This window comes from Phyllobates terribilis, unplaced genomic scaffold (genome assembly GCF_046119375.1).
Source record: "Phyllobates terribilis strain yellow unplaced genomic scaffold, ASM4611937v1 Scaffold_8__6_contigs__length_399053987, whole genome shotgun sequence".
NCBI lineage: Eukaryota > Metazoa > Chordata > Amphibia > Anura > Dendrobatidae > Phyllobates > Phyllobates terribilis.
The window spans coordinates 112,795,504-112,817,457 of NW_027362768.1; the positions used below are offsets into that span (position 1 = coordinate 112,795,504).

General features: G+C 40.9%; 2 protein-coding genes across 2 annotated transcripts in view; one reads left to right on the plus strand and one right to left on the minus strand.

The window, feature by feature from the left end:
- The window catches only part of PLPPR5 (phospholipid phosphatase related 5), a 314,497-nt gene extending 297,760 nt beyond the window's left edge, over positions 1–16,737 (plus strand). Inside the window, exon 6 of the mRNA XM_073643231.1 lies at positions 16,134–16,737. Within this exon, the coding sequence (XP_073499332.1) occupies positions 16,134–16,166 (33 nt within the window). The 3' untranslated portion in view covers positions 16,167–16,737. The remainder of the gene's footprint in view (positions 1–16,133) is intronic.
- The window catches only part of LOC141156820 (uncharacterized), a 200,067-nt gene continuing 192,421 nt past the window's right edge, over positions 14,309–21,954 (minus strand). The window contains exon 6 of the mRNA XM_073643230.1: positions 14,309–16,841. Within this exon, the coding sequence (XP_073499331.1) occupies positions 16,826–16,841 (16 nt within the window). The 3' untranslated portion in view covers positions 14,309–16,825. The remainder of the gene's footprint in view (positions 16,842–21,954) is intronic.

Consider the following 21,954-nt stretch of genomic DNA (forward strand, 5'->3'; position numbering starts at 1 on the left):
TGTTTGTCAGTTAAACTCATTGATGGTGATGTGTGTCAGGGCTCTTTATATCACTGTAAGCAATTGCAGACACCTGTGCTAATTAGTTTGGCAGGTGTGTCCAATGAAAGGCAAGACTACTTAAGAAGGCTCTCTCACATTATTAAGCAGCCTACATTTTCTGCCAAAATGGGAAAGAAAAAGGATGTGTCGGCTGCTGAGAAGCAACAAATTGTGGAGTGTTTAGGTCAAGGCATGACTACAATCAACATTGTGCGATGATCAGGATGAAGTGTCTTGGCAATCAAGAAGTATGTAGCTGATTCACAGTACACACGTGTGCGTGCTGATAAGGGCAAATTGAGGACTCTTTCCTACAGGCAATTACGTCAGGTTGAAAGAGCAGCGGCAAAAAAGCCTTGTCATAGCAGCAGACAAGTTTTTGAAGCTGCTTGTGCCTCCAACGTCCCCCGAACAACAAGATGCAGGGTCCTTCAGAGGTTTGCAGCTGTGCATGCGTCATCCTGTCGACCTCCTCTATCCACTTCACACAAGCAGAAACGGCTCCAGTGGGCCAAACATTACATGAAGACTGATTTCAAAACTGTTTTGTTCACGGATGAGTGCCGTGCAGCGCTCGATGGTCCAGATGGATGGAGTGGAGGATGGCTGGTTGATGGACACCCCACGCAAACACGGCTACAGCGCCAACAAGGAGGAGGTGGAGTAATGTTTTGGGCTGGAATCATGGGGAGAGAGATTGTCGGCCCCTTTAGGATCCCTGAAGGCGCTAAAGATGAACTCCATAATGTATGTGGATTTTCTCAAACAGCACTTCCTGCCATGGTTCAAGAAGAAGAACCGTGTATTTCACAGCAAGATCATTTTTCTGCATGATAATGCACCATCTCATGCTGCACATAAAACATCTGCATCTCTGGCTGATATGGGCATAAAAGGGGACAAACTTATGGTGTGACCCCCATGCTCCCCTGACCTCTACCCCATTCAGAACCTTTGGAGCATCATTAAAAGGAGTGTCTATGATGGCGGGAGGCAGTTCACATCTAAGCAACAGCTCTGGGAGGGTATTCTGTCCTCATGCAAAACAATTGAAGCAGAAACCATCCAAAACCTGACAAATTCAATGGACGAGAGAGTTCAGAAGCTCCTTTCGAACAAGGGGTCCTATGTGAAAATGTAACATCACCTAGAATAAAGTTTTGAGTTGAAAACTGTTTGATTTCAGTTTCTAACAACCTGCTAATGCTTATAATTTCAAAAATGACCATTTTTTTGGTCTTTATTAAAATGAAAAGGTTGATCGAAAAGTTTGGGGGATCTAAGAGTGTGGCAGACCAGTAGTCATGATTACTTCGAATTCTGACAATATGAGGGTCATGCTGCAGGTAGTGCAGCAAGAAGGCACTTATGTGCCTTGCGCATCTCGGAGCCCCAAAATTATTTTCCGGGCTAGATGCAGCTAAAAATTATTATTAATTTTAAATCTGGTGAAGCTTTAGTATAGATGGCCTAATAGGATCAGTGCTGCACACTGCTACAAAGCCCAAATTATTTTCCAGTCAAGATACAGATAAACATGATTAGTAATTTGAAAGCTTAAAACGGTTGGTAGGGTGATTTTAACCAATCATCAAGCTTTTACTCTCCCCAGGATGACACAGGGGTAGAAAAGTCGTTTCGGATCCATGATTTGTTCATCTTTATGAACGTGAGTCTGTCTACATTATCAGTGGAGAGCCGCGTGCGCTTATCTGTCAGCACACCACCAGCAGTGCTGAACACACGTTCAGACAGAACGCTGGCTGCGGGGCATGACAAGATCTCCAAGGCGTAAGTGGCTAGCTCCGGCCATTTATCCAGATTGGAAGCCCAAAAAGAGCAAGGGTCCAGTGACACAGTCGTGGCTTCAATGTTTACTTGGAGATACTCCTGTACCATCGTCTCTAGGCGTTGACTATGTGTCAGACTTCTTGTCTCCTGTGGCCTTGCAAAGGATGGGCTAAAAAAGTGGTGAAATGATTCCGCAAAATTGATGTTACCAGCAGATACTGTGGTTCTGTTACGGTTTGAGTGCTGAACACTTGACGGTCCCACGGTTGGCAAGTTGGAACTGTGAGATTCACTACGTGCACCACTGGTATTTTGTGGAAAAGCACATGTAAGATTCTGCAACAGTCTCTGCTGATACTCCTGCATGCGTGCATCCCTTTCTATGGCAGGAATAATTTCTGCAAATTTACTTTTGTACCGGGGATCTAACAGTGTGGCAACCCAGTAGTCAGGATTATTTCTAATTCTCACAATTCGAGGGTCATGTTGCAGGTAGTGCAGCAAGAAGGCACTCATGTGTGTTGCGCATCCAGGAGCACCAAGTCCCTGTTGTGTTGGTGGCGAGGTAACAATCATGCTTCCTTCCTCTGTCCTCTCCCCCCAACCTCGCACAACAGAAATGTGATCAAGGTCTCCCTCATCTGATGAGTCTTCCATCAGTTCGTCCTCCACTTCTTCCTGGGCTCCTGCACCTTCCTCACTAGTTTGGCTGCTACCATGCGCCCTGGTAAAACCATCTCCCCCACCCTCACATGCCTGCTGCCTTGGTGCTGCCGACCGTCTGGACCTTGCAGATGTTAGCCCTTCCGCATACAACTCCTCCTCCTCTACTTCCTCCACCTCCTCTTGTGCCACCACCTGACTCCGAATTCTGTTTAACATGTGCTCCAGCATGTAAATCACCGGAATAGTCATGCTGATAATGGCATCGTCAGCACTAAACATCTTCGTCGCCATTTCAAAACTGTGCAGAAGGGTGCATAGGTCCCTGATCTGAGACCACTCCTCCAGCGTGATTTGCCCCACCTCTGAATCTCGTTGGCCCAGGCTATACGTCAGAACGTATTGCACCAGGGCTTGTCGGTGCTGCCACAGTCGCTGCAACATGTGCAGAGTTGAATTCCACCGGGTAGGCACATCGCATTTTAGCCGGTGAAGTGGCAGGCCCAACGACTTCTGTAGAGATGTAAGTCGCTGAGCTGCGGGATGCGAACGGCGGAAGTGAGCACACAGCGACCGTGCCCTCTGCAGAAGGCCATCTAGTCTGGGATAGTGGGCTAAAAATTGCTGGACAACCAGGTTCAACACGTGAGCCATACAAGGCACGTGTGTGACATTGCCCCGGCGAAGGGCCGCAGCCAGGTTTGCAGCATTGTCGCACACGGCCTTCCCTGGTTTCAGGTCCAGTGGAGACAACCATTCATGAAATTGGTTCTCCAGAGCTGACCACAACTCCTCAGCTGTGTGACTCACATTTCCCAGACATTTCAATGTAAAAACCGCCTGATGACGTTGAGCCCTACTGCCAGCATAGTAAGGAGGTGTGCAGGATCCCTTCTGCGCAGTTAGAAAGCTTGTGGCATGACCAGACAGGCTTTGGGTGCAGGTGGAAGACCGAGAGGAGGTTGAGGAGGCAGAAGCAGTGGAGGAACTTTGACATAAAGAGGATTGACGCACAACTCGTGGGGACGGCAAGACTTGGACAGCAGCCCCTTGTCCTGCTGTCACCATAGTTACCCAGTGCCCAGTCAGCGACATGTAACGCCCCTGTCCATGCCTACTCGTCCAAGTGTCTGTGGTGAAATGCACCCTGTCACACACAGAGTTTCTCAAAGAAGCGGTGATGTTATGTGCGACATGCTGGTGGAGCGCAGGCACACCTTTCTTTGAGAAGTAGTGCCGACTGGGCATCTGGTACTGGGGCACTGCGACGGACATAAGGTCTCGAAAATCCTCTGTGTCCACCAGGCGGAAAGGCAGCATATCTGTAGCCAAGAGCTTGCAGATGGTGAAATTCAACCTCTTAGCTTTCTCATGGCTAGGAGAAAATGGTCTTTTACTTGTCCACATCTGAGGGACCGAGGGCTGGCTATTGTGCTTAGACGGGGTTGATAAGGGTGTCCCCGGCAAACTGCCGGTCTGTGAGGAAGATGCAGGCGGACATGTTAGGTTGCCTTGATCCAAAGGTGGTGCTATCGATGTCGGACAGCGCTCAACACCAGCTGGTGTTACCACCTCCAAAGAAAATGATGACCTGCCAATCACGCTGGCTGTTGCGGGTAAAGAGGTGGCAGGTCTGCGCCCCAAAACAGGTGTGACTGCTGTCCCCCCAGTCACAGAGGATGAAGAGGCCGCGGATGCACAAGATATGGCAGACGGCGGTTGGCCCGGCCGGCTAGGCCGCATTGTAGCACACTGAGCTTCCCACTGCAACTTATGCTTCATGTCCATGTGCCGGTTCATGCATGAAGTACTCAAACTATGTATTTTTTGGCCTCTACTTAGCTTTTGCTGACAAATGTTACAGATAACACGAGTTGGGTCATCTTTATCGATCTGAAAAAATGCCCAGGCTATGCAAGGCTTAGCACCCATGCGACCTGAAGAGCCACCACGACTTGTGGTGAGAGGCAGAGTTGTGTTTGAGGATGCAGTTGTTGACGTGCTTCCAGTACTACGTCTGTGTCCAGGAAGGCGCAACCTGACCTCATCGTCACTAGCATCTTCCTCCACCTCCTCTGCTGACCTCATCTCTTGGCTGACTGTGGGTTGACAGTAAGTGGGATCTCCGACCTCATCATCATCACCCTGTGCGTTATCACACCCGTCGTCCTCAGAGCCAACCTGTTCCTGCCCTGACAAAAAACTAAAGTTGTCGCTCCAATCAGGTATTTGAGTCTTATCATCGTCTTCCTCATTGTCTCCACCAACAGGAGTTACAGTTTGGGAATGAGGGTCTACATTATGGTCAGAACCTTCTGCGTCTGGTCCTGGATCCGACTCATAAAGATTCTGGGCATCAGTGCAGATCATTTCCTCGTCTGGATTCACAGAAGCGCTGGAGTCGACCTCTGATTCCCAGGCTATAGTATGAGTAAACAGCTCTGCAGACTCAACCATCTGTTCTACCTCATACTCAGACGGGCAGCTGGAGATTTGGGAGCTGTGAGGAAGCAAGTGCGATTTGGGTGACACCTTTGAGGACTGGAGTATTTGTGATGTTGAAGTTGATGTGGAGGAGAGCCCACTTAAAGGAGCACTTGATATCCGTTGAAGCACCTGCTGTTTTTGTGCCTCATCTGGAATTTGTAGCGATTGGCGTGGCCGTAAGAAAGGGATCTTATCACATTGTCCGCTAAAAGAAGTAGACATTTTAGTTTGGCTGGAAGATGGTCTTTCTTCTGCAGATGTTACTGTTGCTTTAACACCTACCCCACGGACACAACCTTTTTTCCCCTTCCCAACACGCCTATTCCCCTTTCCACCAGCAGCAGGCCTTTTTCCACTCATTTTGGTGGTTAACTAATTCACAACTCTGGAGTTGTTTGCACAAAAAAACAATGGATGGTAACCGAGCAGAGCTGAGTGGCCAAACTGTGGTATTAGGCCAAAACTATTGGCTGGGTTAGATGCAGAAAAAAATTATTTTGAATTTGCAACCTGATGGAGGTCAGTATAGATGGATTAATAGAACAAGACCCACACACAGCTAGAAGCCCAATATTTTTTCAGAGGTAGATGCAGGAAAAAAATATATTCAGTTTGCAACCTGATGGAGGTCAGTATAGATGGACTAATACAACAAGTCCCACACACAGCTAGAAGCCCAAATATTTTTTCAGAGGTACTGTAGATGCAGATAAAAATTAGTTTTAATTTGCAACCTGATGGAGGTCAGTATAGATGGACTAATAGAGAAAGTCCGACACACTACTAGAAGGCCAAATATTTTTTCAGAGGTAGATGCAGAAAAAAATATATTCAGTTTGCAACCTGATGGAGGTCAGTATAGATGGACTAATAGAGAAAGTCCGACACACTACTAGAAGGCCAAATATTTTTTCAGAGCTAGATGCAGAAAAAAATTATATTCAGTTTGCAACCTGATGGAGGTCAGTATAGATGGATTAATAGAACAAGACCCACACACAGCTAGAAGCCCAATATTTTTTCAGAAGTAGATGCAGAAAAAAATATATTCAGTTTGCAACCTGATGGAGGTCAGTATAGATGGACTAATACAACAAGTCCCACACACAGCTAGAAGCCCAATATTTTTTCAGAGGTAGATGCAGAAAAAAATATATTCAGTTTGCAACCTGATGGAGGTCAGTATAGATGGACTAATACAACAAGTCCCACACACAGCTAGAAGCCCAAATATTTTTTCAGAGGTACTGTAGATGCAGATAAAAATTAGTTTTAATTTGCAACCTGATGGAGGTCAGTATAGATGGACTAATAGAGAAAGTCCGACACACTACTAGAAGGCCAAATATTTTTTCAGAGCTAGATGCAGAAAAAAATTATATTCAGTTTGCAACCTGATGGAGGTCAGTATAGATGGACTAATAGAGAAAGTCCGACACACTGCTAGAAGGCCAAATATTTTTTCAGAGCTAGATGCAGAAAAAAATTATATTCAGTTTGCAACCTGATGGAGGTCAGTATAGATGGATTAATAGAACAAGACCCACACACAGCTAGAAGCCCAATATTTTTTCAGAGGTAGATGCAGAAAAAAATATATTCAGTTTGCAACCTGATGGAGGTCAGTATAGATGGACTAATACAACAAGTCCCACACACAGCTAGAAGCCCAATATTTTTTCAGAGGCAGATGCAGAAAAAAATATATTCAGTTTGCAACCTGATGGAGGTCAGTATAGATGGACTAATACAACAGGTCCCACACACAGCTAGAAGCCCAAATATTTTTTCAGAGGTACTGTAGATGCAGATAAAAATTAGTTTTAATTTGCAACCTGATGGAGGTCAGTATAGATGGACTAATAGAGAAAGTCCGACACACTACTAGAAGGCCAAATATTTTTTCAGAGGTAGATGCAGAAAAAAATTATATTCAGTTTGCAACCTGATGGAGGTCAGTATAGATGGATTAATAGAACAAGACCCACACACAGCTAGAAGCCCAATATTTTTTCAGAGGTAGATGCAGAAAAAAATATATTCAGTTTGCAACCTGATGGAGGTCAGTATAGATGGACTAATACAACAAGTCCCACACACAGCTAGAAGCCCAATATTTTTTCAGAGGTAGATGCAGAAAAAAATATATTCAGTTTGCAACCTGATGGAGGTCAGTATAGGTGGACTAATACAACAAGTCCCACACACAGCTAGAAGCCCAAATATTTTTTCAGAGGTACTGTAGATGCAGATAAAAATTAGTTTTAATTTGCAACCTGATGGAGGTCAGTATAGATGGACTAATAGAGAAAGTCCGACACACTACTAGAAGGCCAAATATTTTTTCAGAGCTAGATGCAGAAAAAAATTATATTCAGTTTGCAACCTGATGGAGGTCAGTATAGATGGATTAATAGAACAAGACCCACACACAGCTAGAAGCCCAATATTTTTTCAGAGGTAGATGCAGAAAAAAATATATTCAGTTTGCAACCTGATGGAGGTCAGTATAGATGGACTAATACAACAAGTCCCACACACAGCTAGAAGCCCAATATTTTTTCAGAGGTAGATGCAGAAAAAAATATATTCAGTTTGCAACCTGATGGAGGTCAGTATAGATGGACTAATACAAGAAGTCCCACACACAGCTAGAAGCCCAAATATTTTTTCAGAGGTACTGTAGATGCAGATAAAAATTAGTTTTAATTTGCAACCTGATGGAGGTCAGTATAGATGGACTAATAGAGAAAGTCCGACACACTACTAGAAGGCCAAATATTTTTTCAGAGCTAGATGCAGAAAAAAATTATATTCAGTTTGCAACCTGATGGAGGTCAGTATAGATGGATTAATAGAACAAGACCCACACACAGCTAGAAGCCCAATATTTTTTCAGAGGTAGATGCAGAAAAATATATATTCAGTTTGCAACCTGATGGAGGTCAGTATAGATGGACTAATACAACAAGTCCCACACACAGCTAGAAGCCCAATATTTTTTCAGAGGCAGATGCAGAAAAAAATATATTCAGTTTGCAACCTGATGGAGGTCAGTATAGATGGACTAATACAACAAGTCCCACACACAGCTAGAAGCCCAAATATTTTTTCAGAGGTACTGTAGATGCAGATAAAAATTAGTTTTAATTTGCAACCTGATGGAGGTCAGTATAGATGGACTAATAGAGAAAGTCCGACACACTACTAGAAGGCCAAATATTTTTTCAGAGCTAGATGCAGAAAAAAATTATATTCAGTTTGCAACCTGATGGAGGTCAGTATAGATGGACTAATAGAGAAAGTCCGACACACTACTAGAAGGCCAAATATTTTTTCAGAGCTAGATGCAGAAAAAAATTATATTCAGTTTGCAACCTGATGGAGGTCAGTATAGATGGATTAATAGAACAAGACCCACACACAGCTAGAAGCCCAATATTTTTTCAGAGGTAGATACAGGAAAAAAATATATTCAGTTTGCAACCTGATGGAGGTCAGTATAGATGGACTAATACAACAAGTCCCACACACAGGTAGAAGCCCAAATATTTTTTCAGAGGTACTGTAGATGCAGATAAAAATTAGTTTCAATTTGCAACCTGATGGAGGTCAGTATAGATGGACTAATAGAATGATGCTATGCCCAAAAGATTTTACTTCACTAGGTGCAGTAAAAAAATTGGTATTCTATACACAGGTGGTATATCTTGCAACACAGATAGGCTACTCCACTGACTAACACACTCTGCAATAGGCCAAAAAGGATTAGCTTTGCTAGATTCAGCCAAATGCTGTGAAAAAAACTTGCACAGCACTGGCACAGACCTGCCTGGCAAAAACTGATAGGAACTGATGTAACCTAGTCCTGAAAAGGACTCCAATTACAATTAGTCTTTACTCCCACAACCTATCTATTTAAGAGCACAGACCTCCCTGATAAAAGTCGTAGGAAATGCTGTAACCTAGTCCTTAAAAGGACTGCAATCACAACTATTCCCTACTCCCAAGCTATCTGTATATTTGTGCGAAAATTGGCTTGAAATTAACAAGGTATAGCGCACACAGCAGCAGCGGTGCCGTCTAACATGCAGCTGCAGCAGTGAGAAAATGGTGGCGACGGGGAAAATGGCTTGGTCTTATAGGGCAAGGACATGTGACATACACTGCCAATGACACATGCCCTTGCTTGTGTGAAAAAAAGCACTTCGCTCCGTGTGTGCGCTGCTGATAGGCTGACAGATTGCACCTCCCCACTGCAAATGCGGGAAAGAGAAAAAAAAATGGAGATCTTCATTGTTCCTGCAGAGATCCATCCCTGCCCCTCCCCCCACCCCGCTGTACACTCAAACTGCGTATTAACATTAATTTTCATCATTACTGAGAAAAAATCCAGTTATGATTTTGGTGCACGAACAGTTATCGAACATAACCTCGAACAGCCGAATTTTTCTCAAATTGTTCGTGTTCGCCGAACGGCTCGAACACCGCCCAAAACAGCTCGAATTTGAGATTGGCGAACAGTTCGAGTAGAACAACGCTCATCTCTACTCTTTACCCCAACATTGCTACCACATTTCTTTGGCTAGCCGATGTACAGTGTGCATCACAAGTCTGATACTCTCATTGTTCTCAGAATGGCTAGTATCATTTTAATGTATTACCTGCCTAGAAGATGAACATATGCGATGTTCCATACATCTTCCCCTGGTTGAATGGATCCATAATTATGATCCCATACATTATTATTAGCCAGTCAAAATTCTACACATTTGTGAGTTGTTTTTTGTTTTTTTACAGATTCCATATAAATTTTAGAAAATGGAGTTGTGGAATGTAGCATCCCATGCTGTTTTATAGAGGTATTCCCCCTAAATGCGTTTCGTAAAGGCACCATATGGCAGCAGATGCAGTACATAGTTCTGTGCAGTCTGCACTGCCATGTGCTAGCTGGAGGCCCCTTCTCCTAGAAATCATATACTTTGTATTTTTTATTGGTAAAATTCCCTTTGCAAGTGGGATCAATCTAATAATTATTGAAAGCAGCATCAAGAAATGTAAAAACATGCTGTTCTATTGCAAATACAGTCTGTCTCAATGAAAAAAGAGCTGACGATCTGATTTTTTTACAGCCATCCTAGTCTATTAGTAGACCACTTGCGCTTGTAAAAGGAGTAATTCCAATGAATTTTATGTTCTGCTCCTTATTATATTATTATTTTTTGTACTCATGAGTACAGACCTGTGTATTGCTCTATACTATAAGAAAAAGGTCACGATAACGTCACTGTATGTTAACCATACTATTTTAGACCTTCTTCATAAACTTTTGTACATCTTCCTTGTTTGGGTAAAAGGAGATGGCTTGTTAAACCCTTCTTCTAGAGCATGTTGTCTTTTTGAAAATATCTCACCAACCTAATATTTTTTTTTCTCTTCTGCCTACTTTTATTCTGGTGGTTATTGTGAATTAAAGGGGTAGTCTCATTTATAGAATATCATTGGAATGTGTCATATATGTATAGTAAATATAAAGTAAATAATGTTCTCAGCAATGGTCCTTGCATCTCTATAGAGAACGGGACCCCATAACTTGCTGTTTTTAGAGGAGAGGTCTACTACTAGTGATGCATGTCAAGGTCCAGTTCTCGAGACAGATGTCGGTCCCATTGGTGGGATCTGCATCTACTATAAATGTAGAGCATACTCTGTAGATGTATGAGATGGGAAGACCCTTTTAAGGTTATCTTAGGTGTTTGTTAATTTAGAACTGTGACTTATTTTTCTTTTTACTTTTTTTCTAATTTTGCTTTTCAACAATATTAAATTTTTCTTATTTCCAATTCTGTTTATTCTGAATTTTACACATTCACACATGCAATAAACAACTGAAAGAGCTGCTCTTCTCCCCCAAAATGAAAAATATCCACAAAGATTACACACTGTAGTATGTTTCATATTATCTTATTGTTTTTCTGAATGCAGTATTGTCTCATAAAAAAAGCTGGAAAAAGTAGGAAAATGGCAATATTTTTCTAAAAAAAAAATACCTTTAATATGTGTTGCCAGTTGCCGAATACTTTCATGCTCCTCTGTAGAGTTTATGAAAAAGCAATTAATCAGGGAAAGAAAAACAATGTAGACATTTCATTCATTTTTAAACAGAGTTGAGTCCAGAGTTCAGTCATTGGGCAAGAGCATATATTACTTCTTTTTCCAAAAATATATTAAGTTTTTGTAATATTAAGGTGAGCATTAAAATAGCCAAATTAAATAACAAAATAAAAAATAAAATAATTAAAGGATGTGTATGCTCTTAAAGGGAATCTGTCACCAGGTTTTTGCTACCCCATCTGAGAACAGCGTAATGTAGGGGCAGAAACACTGATTCCTGCAATGCAGAACTTACAGAGCTGCTTGCTGCAGTTTTGATAAAATCACTGTTTTATCTGCTCCAGATCTACCAGTTCTCTGAATGCTGAGCTGTATAACCATGCCCACACCACTGATTGGCTGCGTTCTGTGTACACTGCGCGTAGGCCAAAAGTTACCAATCAGCGGTGGGGGCGGGGTTATACAGAGCTTATAAGTATGGAGAAGTACCTGGCAGTAGGATTATTAGTCCTGTAGTGATAATCTCATACTGATAAAACAGGGATTTTATCAAAACTACAGAAAGCAGCCCAGTAAGTGACACATCTCTGGATTTAGGGTCTCTGTCTCTACATTATGCCGCTCTCAGATTAGGTGGTAAAATCCTTGTGACAGATCCTTTTTAATTTGAAGGATGATATATAATTTTGACCTGTTCATTTTTAAATTAAAGGGAAGCTGATACATGTTATCTGACACTGGCTGCATCATTCCAGCCAGGTATGTTTTTTTCCTCTGAAACGTTGTGGTGTTTCAGAGTAAAACATACTATAAAAGCCACCGGGGACCGAGCCACACTGAAGACTAGTCTGGCAGACGATTCCCTGCCTGCTCTCCTCACACTATCCCCTTGAATGACCGGTCTCTCTCTGCATATATGTACAAGGAGAGATCTATCACTCCAGGCAAGAGGGCGGGGAGAATCTACCGGGGACCCGCCTGTCCGACTAGTCTCCTGTGCAGCTCGGTCCTTGGTGGCTTTGAAAGTATGTTTTTCTCTGAAATGCTGCAGAATTTCAGAATCAAGCATATATGATTGAAATCATACAGCCAGTGTCTGATCCATGGATCTGGCAGCATGCATCAGCTGTCAATTTCTCTTTTATATGTATTTAGAGTACTCTGTGGGTTATAATGAATGAGTTCATCTTTAAATATGGCCTTGCATGAAATGGGAGTTACATTTTTTCCTCCTCATAAATTGATAGTATATTAGTGAAAAATGCCATTATGCCATATGAATGGTAGAGTTTTGACTTTTTTAAGTTGACACTTTTAAATATTTTTTGTTTGGTTATTGTGACTACTCTGACCTACATATACATATACAGTATATAAGATGTAAAATGTAGTAATTGAATTTACTAGTTGTGCAGCATCTTGATATAGTGGCTTGTATTAAATGTGATAATGTAGTAATGAAATAATTCACTTAATGTCTTTTTTGTAGCCTGCTTCTATCCCAGTAACATATGATATTTTTGCAAGCTAAGAATTAATCTGTTTAATTTGCATTCAATGCCACTTGTAAAGGGACGACGATAAAGCATATAAAAATTGTAATTAAATAGAGACGTTCCATTTCTCGAATACCAATTTGATAGTTTTATACAATTTGTTAAATCAAATAGGAATAATTATTGGCAGACATTCATGTCAGTTAGAAAGATTACCTCCTTCTTCATTAAACAGCGAGAAGTTGAGAAGCTAGGGTACTGTTGTTTTTTTACAAGAATTTTTCTTTAGCAGTATATGATGACACTAATATTTTTATATATTTCTTACCCAGTTCCTACTTTGTGTAATAGTGTTAATTACAGTATGAGTTTGTTTCAGGACCGAGAGCACACCTGCCTTTTCAGGTAACCTTTCAGAGTAAGCTGTCCTGTGTGTGTCCAAGTGGAATAACACTATTTATAGCCACTATGTGACTTGTGTCCTGCAGTTTTACAGGTTTTCTCTTCTGCAGGCTCTGTCTAATTTTTCAGTTTTGTCTCAGCTTGTGAGTGGAGACTTACTGTTATGATGTCTCCCATACACGGCACACAGACATGAGGGATCCCTGTTCTCCTGTCTCTATACAGCACTTGTTTAGAAGAACAAGAGCATGAAACATATTGTATGGCAATACTGAGCAGTGTAGGTGTGAATCCAGCACTGGTGTGAAATATAGCACTTACTAGAAAGGAACAGCATGGTTACAGTGTCTCTCTACTGCTTCTTTCTTCCTGTCTGCTCCTATCCTCTCCTGTTTTCATAGACTTCAATAGGCACCTATAATCTGATGACTCTGTGAACTGACAATCCATTTCGTCTTGAGTTAAAAGGAACGTGTCATGTAAAAAAAATTTACATTATTAACCTGCAGATATGGGGTCAATTTGCAGGTTAATAGCGTTCTAAAGCCGTAGGGCCGCAGCACTTAAAGCCCGGCTACCAGGAGGCTTTCAGTCATAGAGGGGTGGCCAGCTGGGCTTAAGTCTCTGCTCTGTACATAGTGTGTGGCAGATGTAATCTTGCCCTGGCACTAACTGACAGCCGATGATGTACTGATGCACTGCTGAGCTGATGGCTAGTCAGTGCCGGGGCATGGGTACAGCTACCGCTCATTATGTACTGAGAGGTGACTGAGTCCGTGCCGGCTGCGCTCTGTGACTGAGAGCTGAAGGCTGCCGGAGCTAATAAAGTTCATTTCCTCCCGATAAGCAGGCTTTTAGTGTGGCAGCTTTACAATGCTATTCATTTTGCAAATTAAACCCATATCTGCAGGTTAATAGCATTTTTTTTTGTACATGACAGGTCCCCTTTAAAAGGATTTTAGCTGTATTTTTGAGTAAATGATCTGTTCAGGGGGCTGGGAAGTAGTTGGCCCATAAGGGGAGAAAGAAGGATATTTCTCTCATATAATATATTAGAATAGTTTATTATATAGTTTATTATAGTTGCTTGTACTATAGACTTATGCAAAATTTGGTGAAACAGCAGTGAACGTTTAATGCATTAATAATTCTGAGAGTTATGGTCTCATGGCTGATAACCATCAAGACTGAATTAGATATAGCCTACAATATGACATGTCTAGTTCTCATCAACTTAAAAAATATTCCATCCGAAATGTCAGATTTTCATGAAACATTTAACATCTTTCTGCAAGGAATGTTCCAGCACAAAATTGGGTGAAATATTTTTATTTAAAAAAAAATTCAGAAAATAACAATAAGCTTTAACGTTCTGTCTATATTTGTCATCACAGTCAGCCATTTTTCAACATTTTCAAAGACAGAAATTGCAAAATGGTACAAATATTGAAAAGAAAAAAAATATGAACTGTAAAATGTCCTAGAAGAATAGTACAAATGGTGAACAATTGTGAGTAATTACACATAGAGCAGAGTAGTAAGTGTACTGTAATTTTCCAAAAGTCAGCATGTTTCACATCCAGACTATAGGAGCACATTAGCTACTCAATGTGACAGCAGGTCACATGCAAATACTAATTTTACCCTTATGGCTCAGGTAGACAGCTGTAATAGGATTCCTTTTTAACCTCCTATTAAAGCAGCTGAACCCGAACCTCCCACAATTCTATTGAAATAATCTATAATAGGTTATAAATTCATTTGCGTCCTGTTGCAATCAAAGTTATGTTTTGTAGGACTGTGATTGGTCCAGATCTTGCAGCTTTAGTTGAGCAATCAGAAATCTTCTAATACTTGTAATAATATATAAAAATTGGAAGTTGACAGGATTAGGGTTGACTATAGATGAGTGTATCAGGAAAAATTTGAATTCACCTGTTCGCGCAGATTTTCCCTGGAAATTCGAGAAGTTATTCTTTGCAAATTTTAATGTCCTTTATTATGCTGTGAGGTCTTTCCAAACCCCAGAGCAACACAATCATATCATATAAAAAATAAACAAAATCCTTGTACTTATCTCACTTAGCTCTCCAGTCCTCACTGTCATCCTTCCGTTCCTTGTCACATCTTCTGATCCCTCTACCCCGCTTGGGCTGAAATCCCCAGACCTCTGACACTGAGCTAGGACTTTCGGCTCTGATAAGGCCCAGGAAGGTTCTGCATAATCGTGTGGAAGGTCACAACATCATGACCGCGTGCCTTGACCTTGTGCACACATGTGTAGAACCATCCTGGGCCTCATTAGAGCCAAAAGTTACAGCTCTCTGTGAGAAGATTGGGGATTTAAGCATGAGCGGCAGGGATTATGAGATGCAACAAGGACCAGACAGGTGACAGTGAGGAGTGGAGGGGCTGGAGAGGTGAGTAATAAGGCGTGTAAGGATTTTTTTATTTTTTTTTTTACTGTTTGATGGTCTTTTATGGCTCAGAAAAAATTGCAACCAGCAGAGCAGCCATTATGGAGATATTTGAAAAATCTCTATTGTTGACCTAAAAAATAGTCATTGGAAAAAAGGTCTCAAAGACCTCCTAAAAATAATAAAACAGATAACATAAAACTTTTCCTATAGAGTAAGGGCAACACAAAATGCATCGGTATAGAAATAGCTTTCCTTAGAGAGGTCAGAAGATCATGGATACTTATTGGCAACGCTCCACTTGAAACTCCATGGGAGCTAATATGCATGTTTTTCCCATGAAGTATTGCCAATAGCACTTCATACTCAGCTGGGCTCTTAAAAGAGAGCAAGAGCCTCCCTCCCACCCCCAAAGCTGTATCATGGGAATTCGGCCAAGCAAATCCTTTTCTACACTGATGATTGACAGTTCTCTGTAGATGGTTGCCTGGCATGGCTTACTTTCTTAACAGTTTTTGCAAGGCCCGTTAGAGAGTAGGACATTGACTTACAGGGTAGGTCTTCTTTCTAGAGTGTACTGATTTACAGGGTAAAAATATCAATTCTAAAATGATATTTTCCCTCTATTTTTTTTTCAAATGCCTGCCGTTATTTCTGGGATTCTGAGAAGTAGGTCACCTAAGAACTTCTTTTTAATTTTAATTTGCTTCTGTCTCTTTAGAACCACCTCACCGCCTTTGCCGAAGTCACATGATGTTGAAATAGATGCCTACTCTCTGCACTGGACCTCCTCCCTCTTCACAGTTCACTCATCTCAACCGAGACATATTTGAAAAGAGCAGGAAGTACAAGCTACAGTATCTGGTCTATTTAATGATTTTTACAGTCTCAACAATATTGTCCGCATCTGAAGGTTGTTTTGTAATTCTAACTTGTTTTCCTTACTTTTTCAGAAAACCATTGAAGGTGTGTTAGAAATGTGAGCTAGTCAGTATGTCAGAATCCCACAATTCTTGGTCCTTAGAGCTTTCTAATCAATCATGTACAGTACCCTACCTTAGGTCACATCTTCAGTTTGGGACTTTCTAACAATCACCTTTAAAAACAAAAAGTTTGTTCAAGCTAATTTAGCATGACCTATCTCCCATTTAGTAATAATTCAGTATGTACAAAAGAAAAATAAAGGAACTTATTTATGTTTTGTGCTAAAATACTGTTTGCACATGGTATTTTGCTATATATTTCACATATGATTTATACCTTACGTTATATCAAGACTGGTGCTTATGTTTTGAAGGGAAAAATGCAAATTTTTACTGTAATAATTAATGTATCATAATTAAAAATTTATTTATTTGGAAACTTGTCTGGTGTGGATCAAAGGAAAGTCTTCTTTTTTCATCTCTTCATTGGCTATGCTTCCATGAATCTGGGGAAAAAAAACATTAGTAAGAAAAGGGTGATCCTAAATAAAAGTAAAATGCCAAAATATAAACTTAGCATAAACTCATGATATATGCAACTGGGATCGGACAAGTGGGGATTATCAACATCTAATAAGAGATACAATGTTCAAATTAATATTTTCTTTCTCTGTCTGCTACATAGATTGCAGGAATTTTATCAGTTTAGTTTTGTACTATCATAACTTCCAACGGGAGATGAGTGAATATGTTCGAGTGGAATTGTATTCTACTGGAGGTTTCCATTTTGCTGAACCCGTAAAGTGTCTTCAAAAGGTTAAAAAAATATATATATACTTATACTCACCTTACCACTCATCTCTCTGGACCCCATTGTTCACATCTCCCATCTGATCTTCGTCGTATCTTTTTATCACCTCCACTGAGCGATAAAACCCCTGGCCTCTTCAACCCTGGCAATCGGTTCTTATAAAGCCCAGGACATTTCCATTCATGAGCGTGCACTGTTACTGTGCTCATCATGACGTTGTGACCTTATGCATGCTTTTGCAGAAACCTTTCAGGACTCAGAGTTGGAAGTCCCAGTCTAACGTGAAAAGGCACAAGGTTTCTGTGCTCTATGATGGTGATAAGGAGATGTGCCAAGTGCCGGACGGGGGACAGTGCAAAGTTAAGGTTTCGGAGAGGCGAGTGGTAAGCGGAGTATATCTTTTTATTTTCTATATCTTACATGTATTATTTTCAGGGTTTTGCACAAACCCCAGAGCATAATATTGGACATTCAATTAGTGGGAAAAAACCTTCATTGTGAATCGGATTTCCTAGGAAAATCCATGCGATATGGCGAATTAGAATTTTTGCCAGATCTGCTCATCTCTACTTCTAATCCATTGCTTTCTTCATGTTCCAGATTACAGACCTCAAGGACAACGGTTGAAAGCTGGAAATTCAATGAACACAGTTTTAGAGATTAATTAATCTTGCGAGATTTGAATATGTCAAATCTTGCGAATTTTCCTTTGAAATTCAATTTGCAGTGAAATTATTCTCAATTATTCTCTGTGGATTGAATGTTCTTTATTTTGCTCTAGGAAAAATATATATCTTTGTACCGTGTTAGCCAGTAGATAGAAAAAAATTTAAATTTGAGAGTACTCAGTGGTTGATACCTTTTAATGGCTACTGAAAAGATGGTAACAAATTGCAATCTTTCGAGACTACTCTCTTCATCAGGCATAGAATAACACAAAATCTAAAGAGTCACATCTTTTCAGTTAGCCATTAAACGGTATCAACTGCTGAGGTCTCTCAAATTTTAATATTTTTCTATTTTGCTCTAGGGTTTCTCTACACTCCCAGAGCATAATATACAAAAGATGATACAAAAAATAAAATAAAATAAAAAAACTAAAAAAAAACTAATACTCACCTCTTTGGTACCCCACTGCTCGCTGACCACCGTCTGGTCCTCAGTGTCTCTTTTCTCCACTATCACACATCTCATCTCCAATGTCTTCACTCTAAAATTAGACTTCCGTCTGTGACCAGGCCTCAGATGTCCCTACACAGTGTAAGTTAGCATCATGAGGTCATGATTAGGGATGAGCAGACCCGTGGAAGTTCGGTTTCTGGTAGCCGACCTGAACTTTGTTTCAAAGTTCGGTTCGAGTACCAGAACTGTACTCGAACTTGAACCAGAACCCCACTGAAAAAAATCTCTAGTCATGATGTGTGCAATGACCTTATGGTGCATAGGGACCTCCAAGGCTTAATAACCTTCAAGGCTTGGTCACGGTGAAAAGTTTTTTTCTAGAGTGAAGAAGTGCACTGAAGTGCAGAGATCAGAAAAGAGTGAAGAGGCCCTGAGTACCAGATGGCGGTCAATGAGCAGTGGAACAGCTAAAGAGTTGAATAGTGAAGGATCAGTTTTTTATGTTTTTTTAACCATTTGGCTGCCTTCTACTGTCATTTGCACTGAATTAATTACAAAAAAGTTATACATTTGCTATACTCTGTTGGGAGATGTTTATGTTATATGTGTCTACCTAGTAGTTTAGAAGCACATTTAGTGGTAACATATTGAAATTGTATGCAAAAATGAAGAGAAATCCAGCTCCACGAACAGTGAATGTTTTATTTACAAAAAATGCTTCAAGGACATACATAGTCAGCGATACAGCTTACAAATCGCGCATCATGATTAATGGTGCTCAGACACCTGAAATGCATTGATGCGTACTATGTAAGCTGTATCGCTGGATTTCTCTTCATTTTTGCATTTCCCATGCATTAACTTGGCATCTCCGTGCACCAAACACCTCCAGGAGAACAGCACCTGTAAAAAAAACAACTTCAATGAAGGCTAAGGGTATGTGCATACAATGTGTTTAAAACAATATCACACCCGCCAAGATTTTCTGAGGTGAAGCCAATTCAGGAAAAAGCTGGTGGTCTTTTTCCAGAAGTGGCTTCCCTGACGGTCATGCTGTCCATTTTGAGGTGGCTCTGCCGCCAGTGTATTTTTTGCATAAGATAAACTATAACTAGAGAGCAGCTTCTTAGTGGATGACAACTAAAGAATGAACTACTCTTTAGCCCTTTCATAGTTTCCGAACCCTGAAGCAGTTAGAAGAAGTAAGAAGAGACTAAGCATGTCCAGAACAATGTAATTTTTACATTGCTGTGCAGTATATTAATTTTTTACAGCGCTTTTTCAGACGGATTACAAGCAGATTTCCCCTGAAAAAGACATCATGGGCACATAACCTATCTCCGGAAAACCAGTGATTTAGACGTTTTGTCCAAAGCTATCTTTTTAATAAACAAGCCATTCCTATCTCTGATTGACTTACTAACTGGAAAAAGCTCTTAAATATTGTTCTACTCCAAAGGCTGATGAGATATCTGAATATTTAACCATCATTACCAGATTATTCTGATAGTAACATATGCTAGTAACATATGCAATACATCAACTGGTTCATTTCTAAATCCAGAAGAATGGATTCAAGCAAATGGGAAAGAAAACGGTAGGACTTCCTGCCAGATCTACTTTTGGCTTTGGTTCAACATTTTCAGTGGCTTTTTCTTTTTAACAAGGGTCTTTGCGACGTTACTCAAAGTTATGTTGTCTACCAATATGTCTATGGTCACCACCATACGAATTTCCAAAAAATTGAGATGTGGAAGTGCGCCAATGTACTAACTAACTTGCTATTTACTACCAACTATTTATCACAATTCTCATAATTCTCATGGAATGAAAATGAGACTTGGATTTAATTTTCTCCATTTCTGTGAAACATAACACAATAATATAATTACTAGTGAGATAAGAAGCTTGTTGTCCAAAAGCTCCTTGAGTTTGCTTGCCTCAATTTGACCCAGTGATCCACTTGACAAGTAGCTCATTTGCAATCAAAACGTCACATCTATTCCAAAATGGTATCAATAAAAACATTGTCTTGCATCGTGAAAAAAACAGCCAAAGCACACTTCTCCATTTCTCCATCGAGCAAAAATTGAAAATATTATGGGTTTCAGAATATGGCGACACCCTCCCCCCCCCCAACAACTTTTTTTGCAAATGTTAGATTGTCTTTCACCACTAAAATAATAAAAAAACTGGACATGTTTGATATCTCTGATGAGCAGAATCCTATTGCGAGATCATGTAGGACTGAACACGCAGAAGACCAGATGTGGCAGTGGTGGTGGGACAGGTGAGTGGTAAGGAGAGTTTTTTTTTTTTTTATTTCCAGCTTTTTACAATTCAACAAAAAGGTGACACTAATTAAGTTTTAAAAAAATCAGATTTGGAAGAGTATGAATTTATATTTTTTTGTAAAATGGCAAATTCAATTCACCCCGAACAGAGTCGTTCATCTCTAACAATACCCCTTTAAATGCCAACAAGTCTGCCAACAACAGGAATCATTCACATTTACAAAAATGATCTTGTATACTTTGGAAATGTGATTTCATTATTTTGCAGCTTTTCACCAGACTGTTATGTTTAATAAATTGAGATATGTCTCCTGAAGTAGAACTAACATTAAAACTCTTCAGGGAACATTTGTACGGAAGAATTTCACATTTATTTGGCAGAAAGTTGGCACATATGATACAATCTGCTCAGGTATATCACGATGTTTGACGGGCAATAAAAAAAATAAATGTAGCCTTCTTTTTGAATATTGAAAATTATGTCTAGATGGTGGAATAATATATTAAATGGTTATGTCCATTTTCATAAAGGGGTATGATCAGATAGGGCTTGTAAATACAAGCAATTTTGCAAGTTACTGCTTTTTAAAATGCTCAGCCTTTCTTAACATATTATTCTTAGATATTAACTTTTCTTTCCAGTACGTCTCCATGACAGCACCATAGGAGGAGTAATCCCATATCCTCTGTAGGGACAGGAAGCACAAGAGGTAAAAAGCCCTCCTGTCCCCAACCTCCTCAGTGTGTTTTTCCTGTCCCTACACAGGACAGGGAGTACAGGAGGAGCTCTGGTGCAGAAGAACGTGTTACTTACAAGGGCCCAGGGGGATCGGGGGGGCCGCGGCTCTCTCCTTCCCACCGTCAAGCGGGTCCTGGGCCGACACCCCCTGTCGGGAGTCCCTCAGCCCTCCGGTGTGCTGGAGCCTCCGGGTGCCGCTTCCCTATCGCTGGGGCTCTCGGCGTCCTGCCCCGGGCGGGTCCGGCTTCTCCCGGCTTCAGGACCGCCCGACGTCAAAACCGGTTCAGGGATGACGACTTACGGTCGACGGTTGCTCGGGATATTCAAGCGCAGTTCGACCAGACGCCAGTGGAGCAGGAGAACAAGACAGGACGACCAGGTAAGGTATAAAAGGGGGGCTGGGGAGCATCAAAGGCAGGCTTACAGCTTTGGCACTCCTGGCAGTACAATGGCTGATGTGTCACACCCTGACACCATCCCTGGATCGCCCCACTATTACCTTTCATATGGTTAATGGAACTTGCCCTTTTCAGGCCCTCCATATTTTTTATAGGATATCTCTGTGCAGTTACCACCTCCTTCTGAAAAGAAGGATGCAGGGAAAAAGGCCACAGTGAAATCCAAGAGGTGCCTGGATTGTAACATCAGACTTC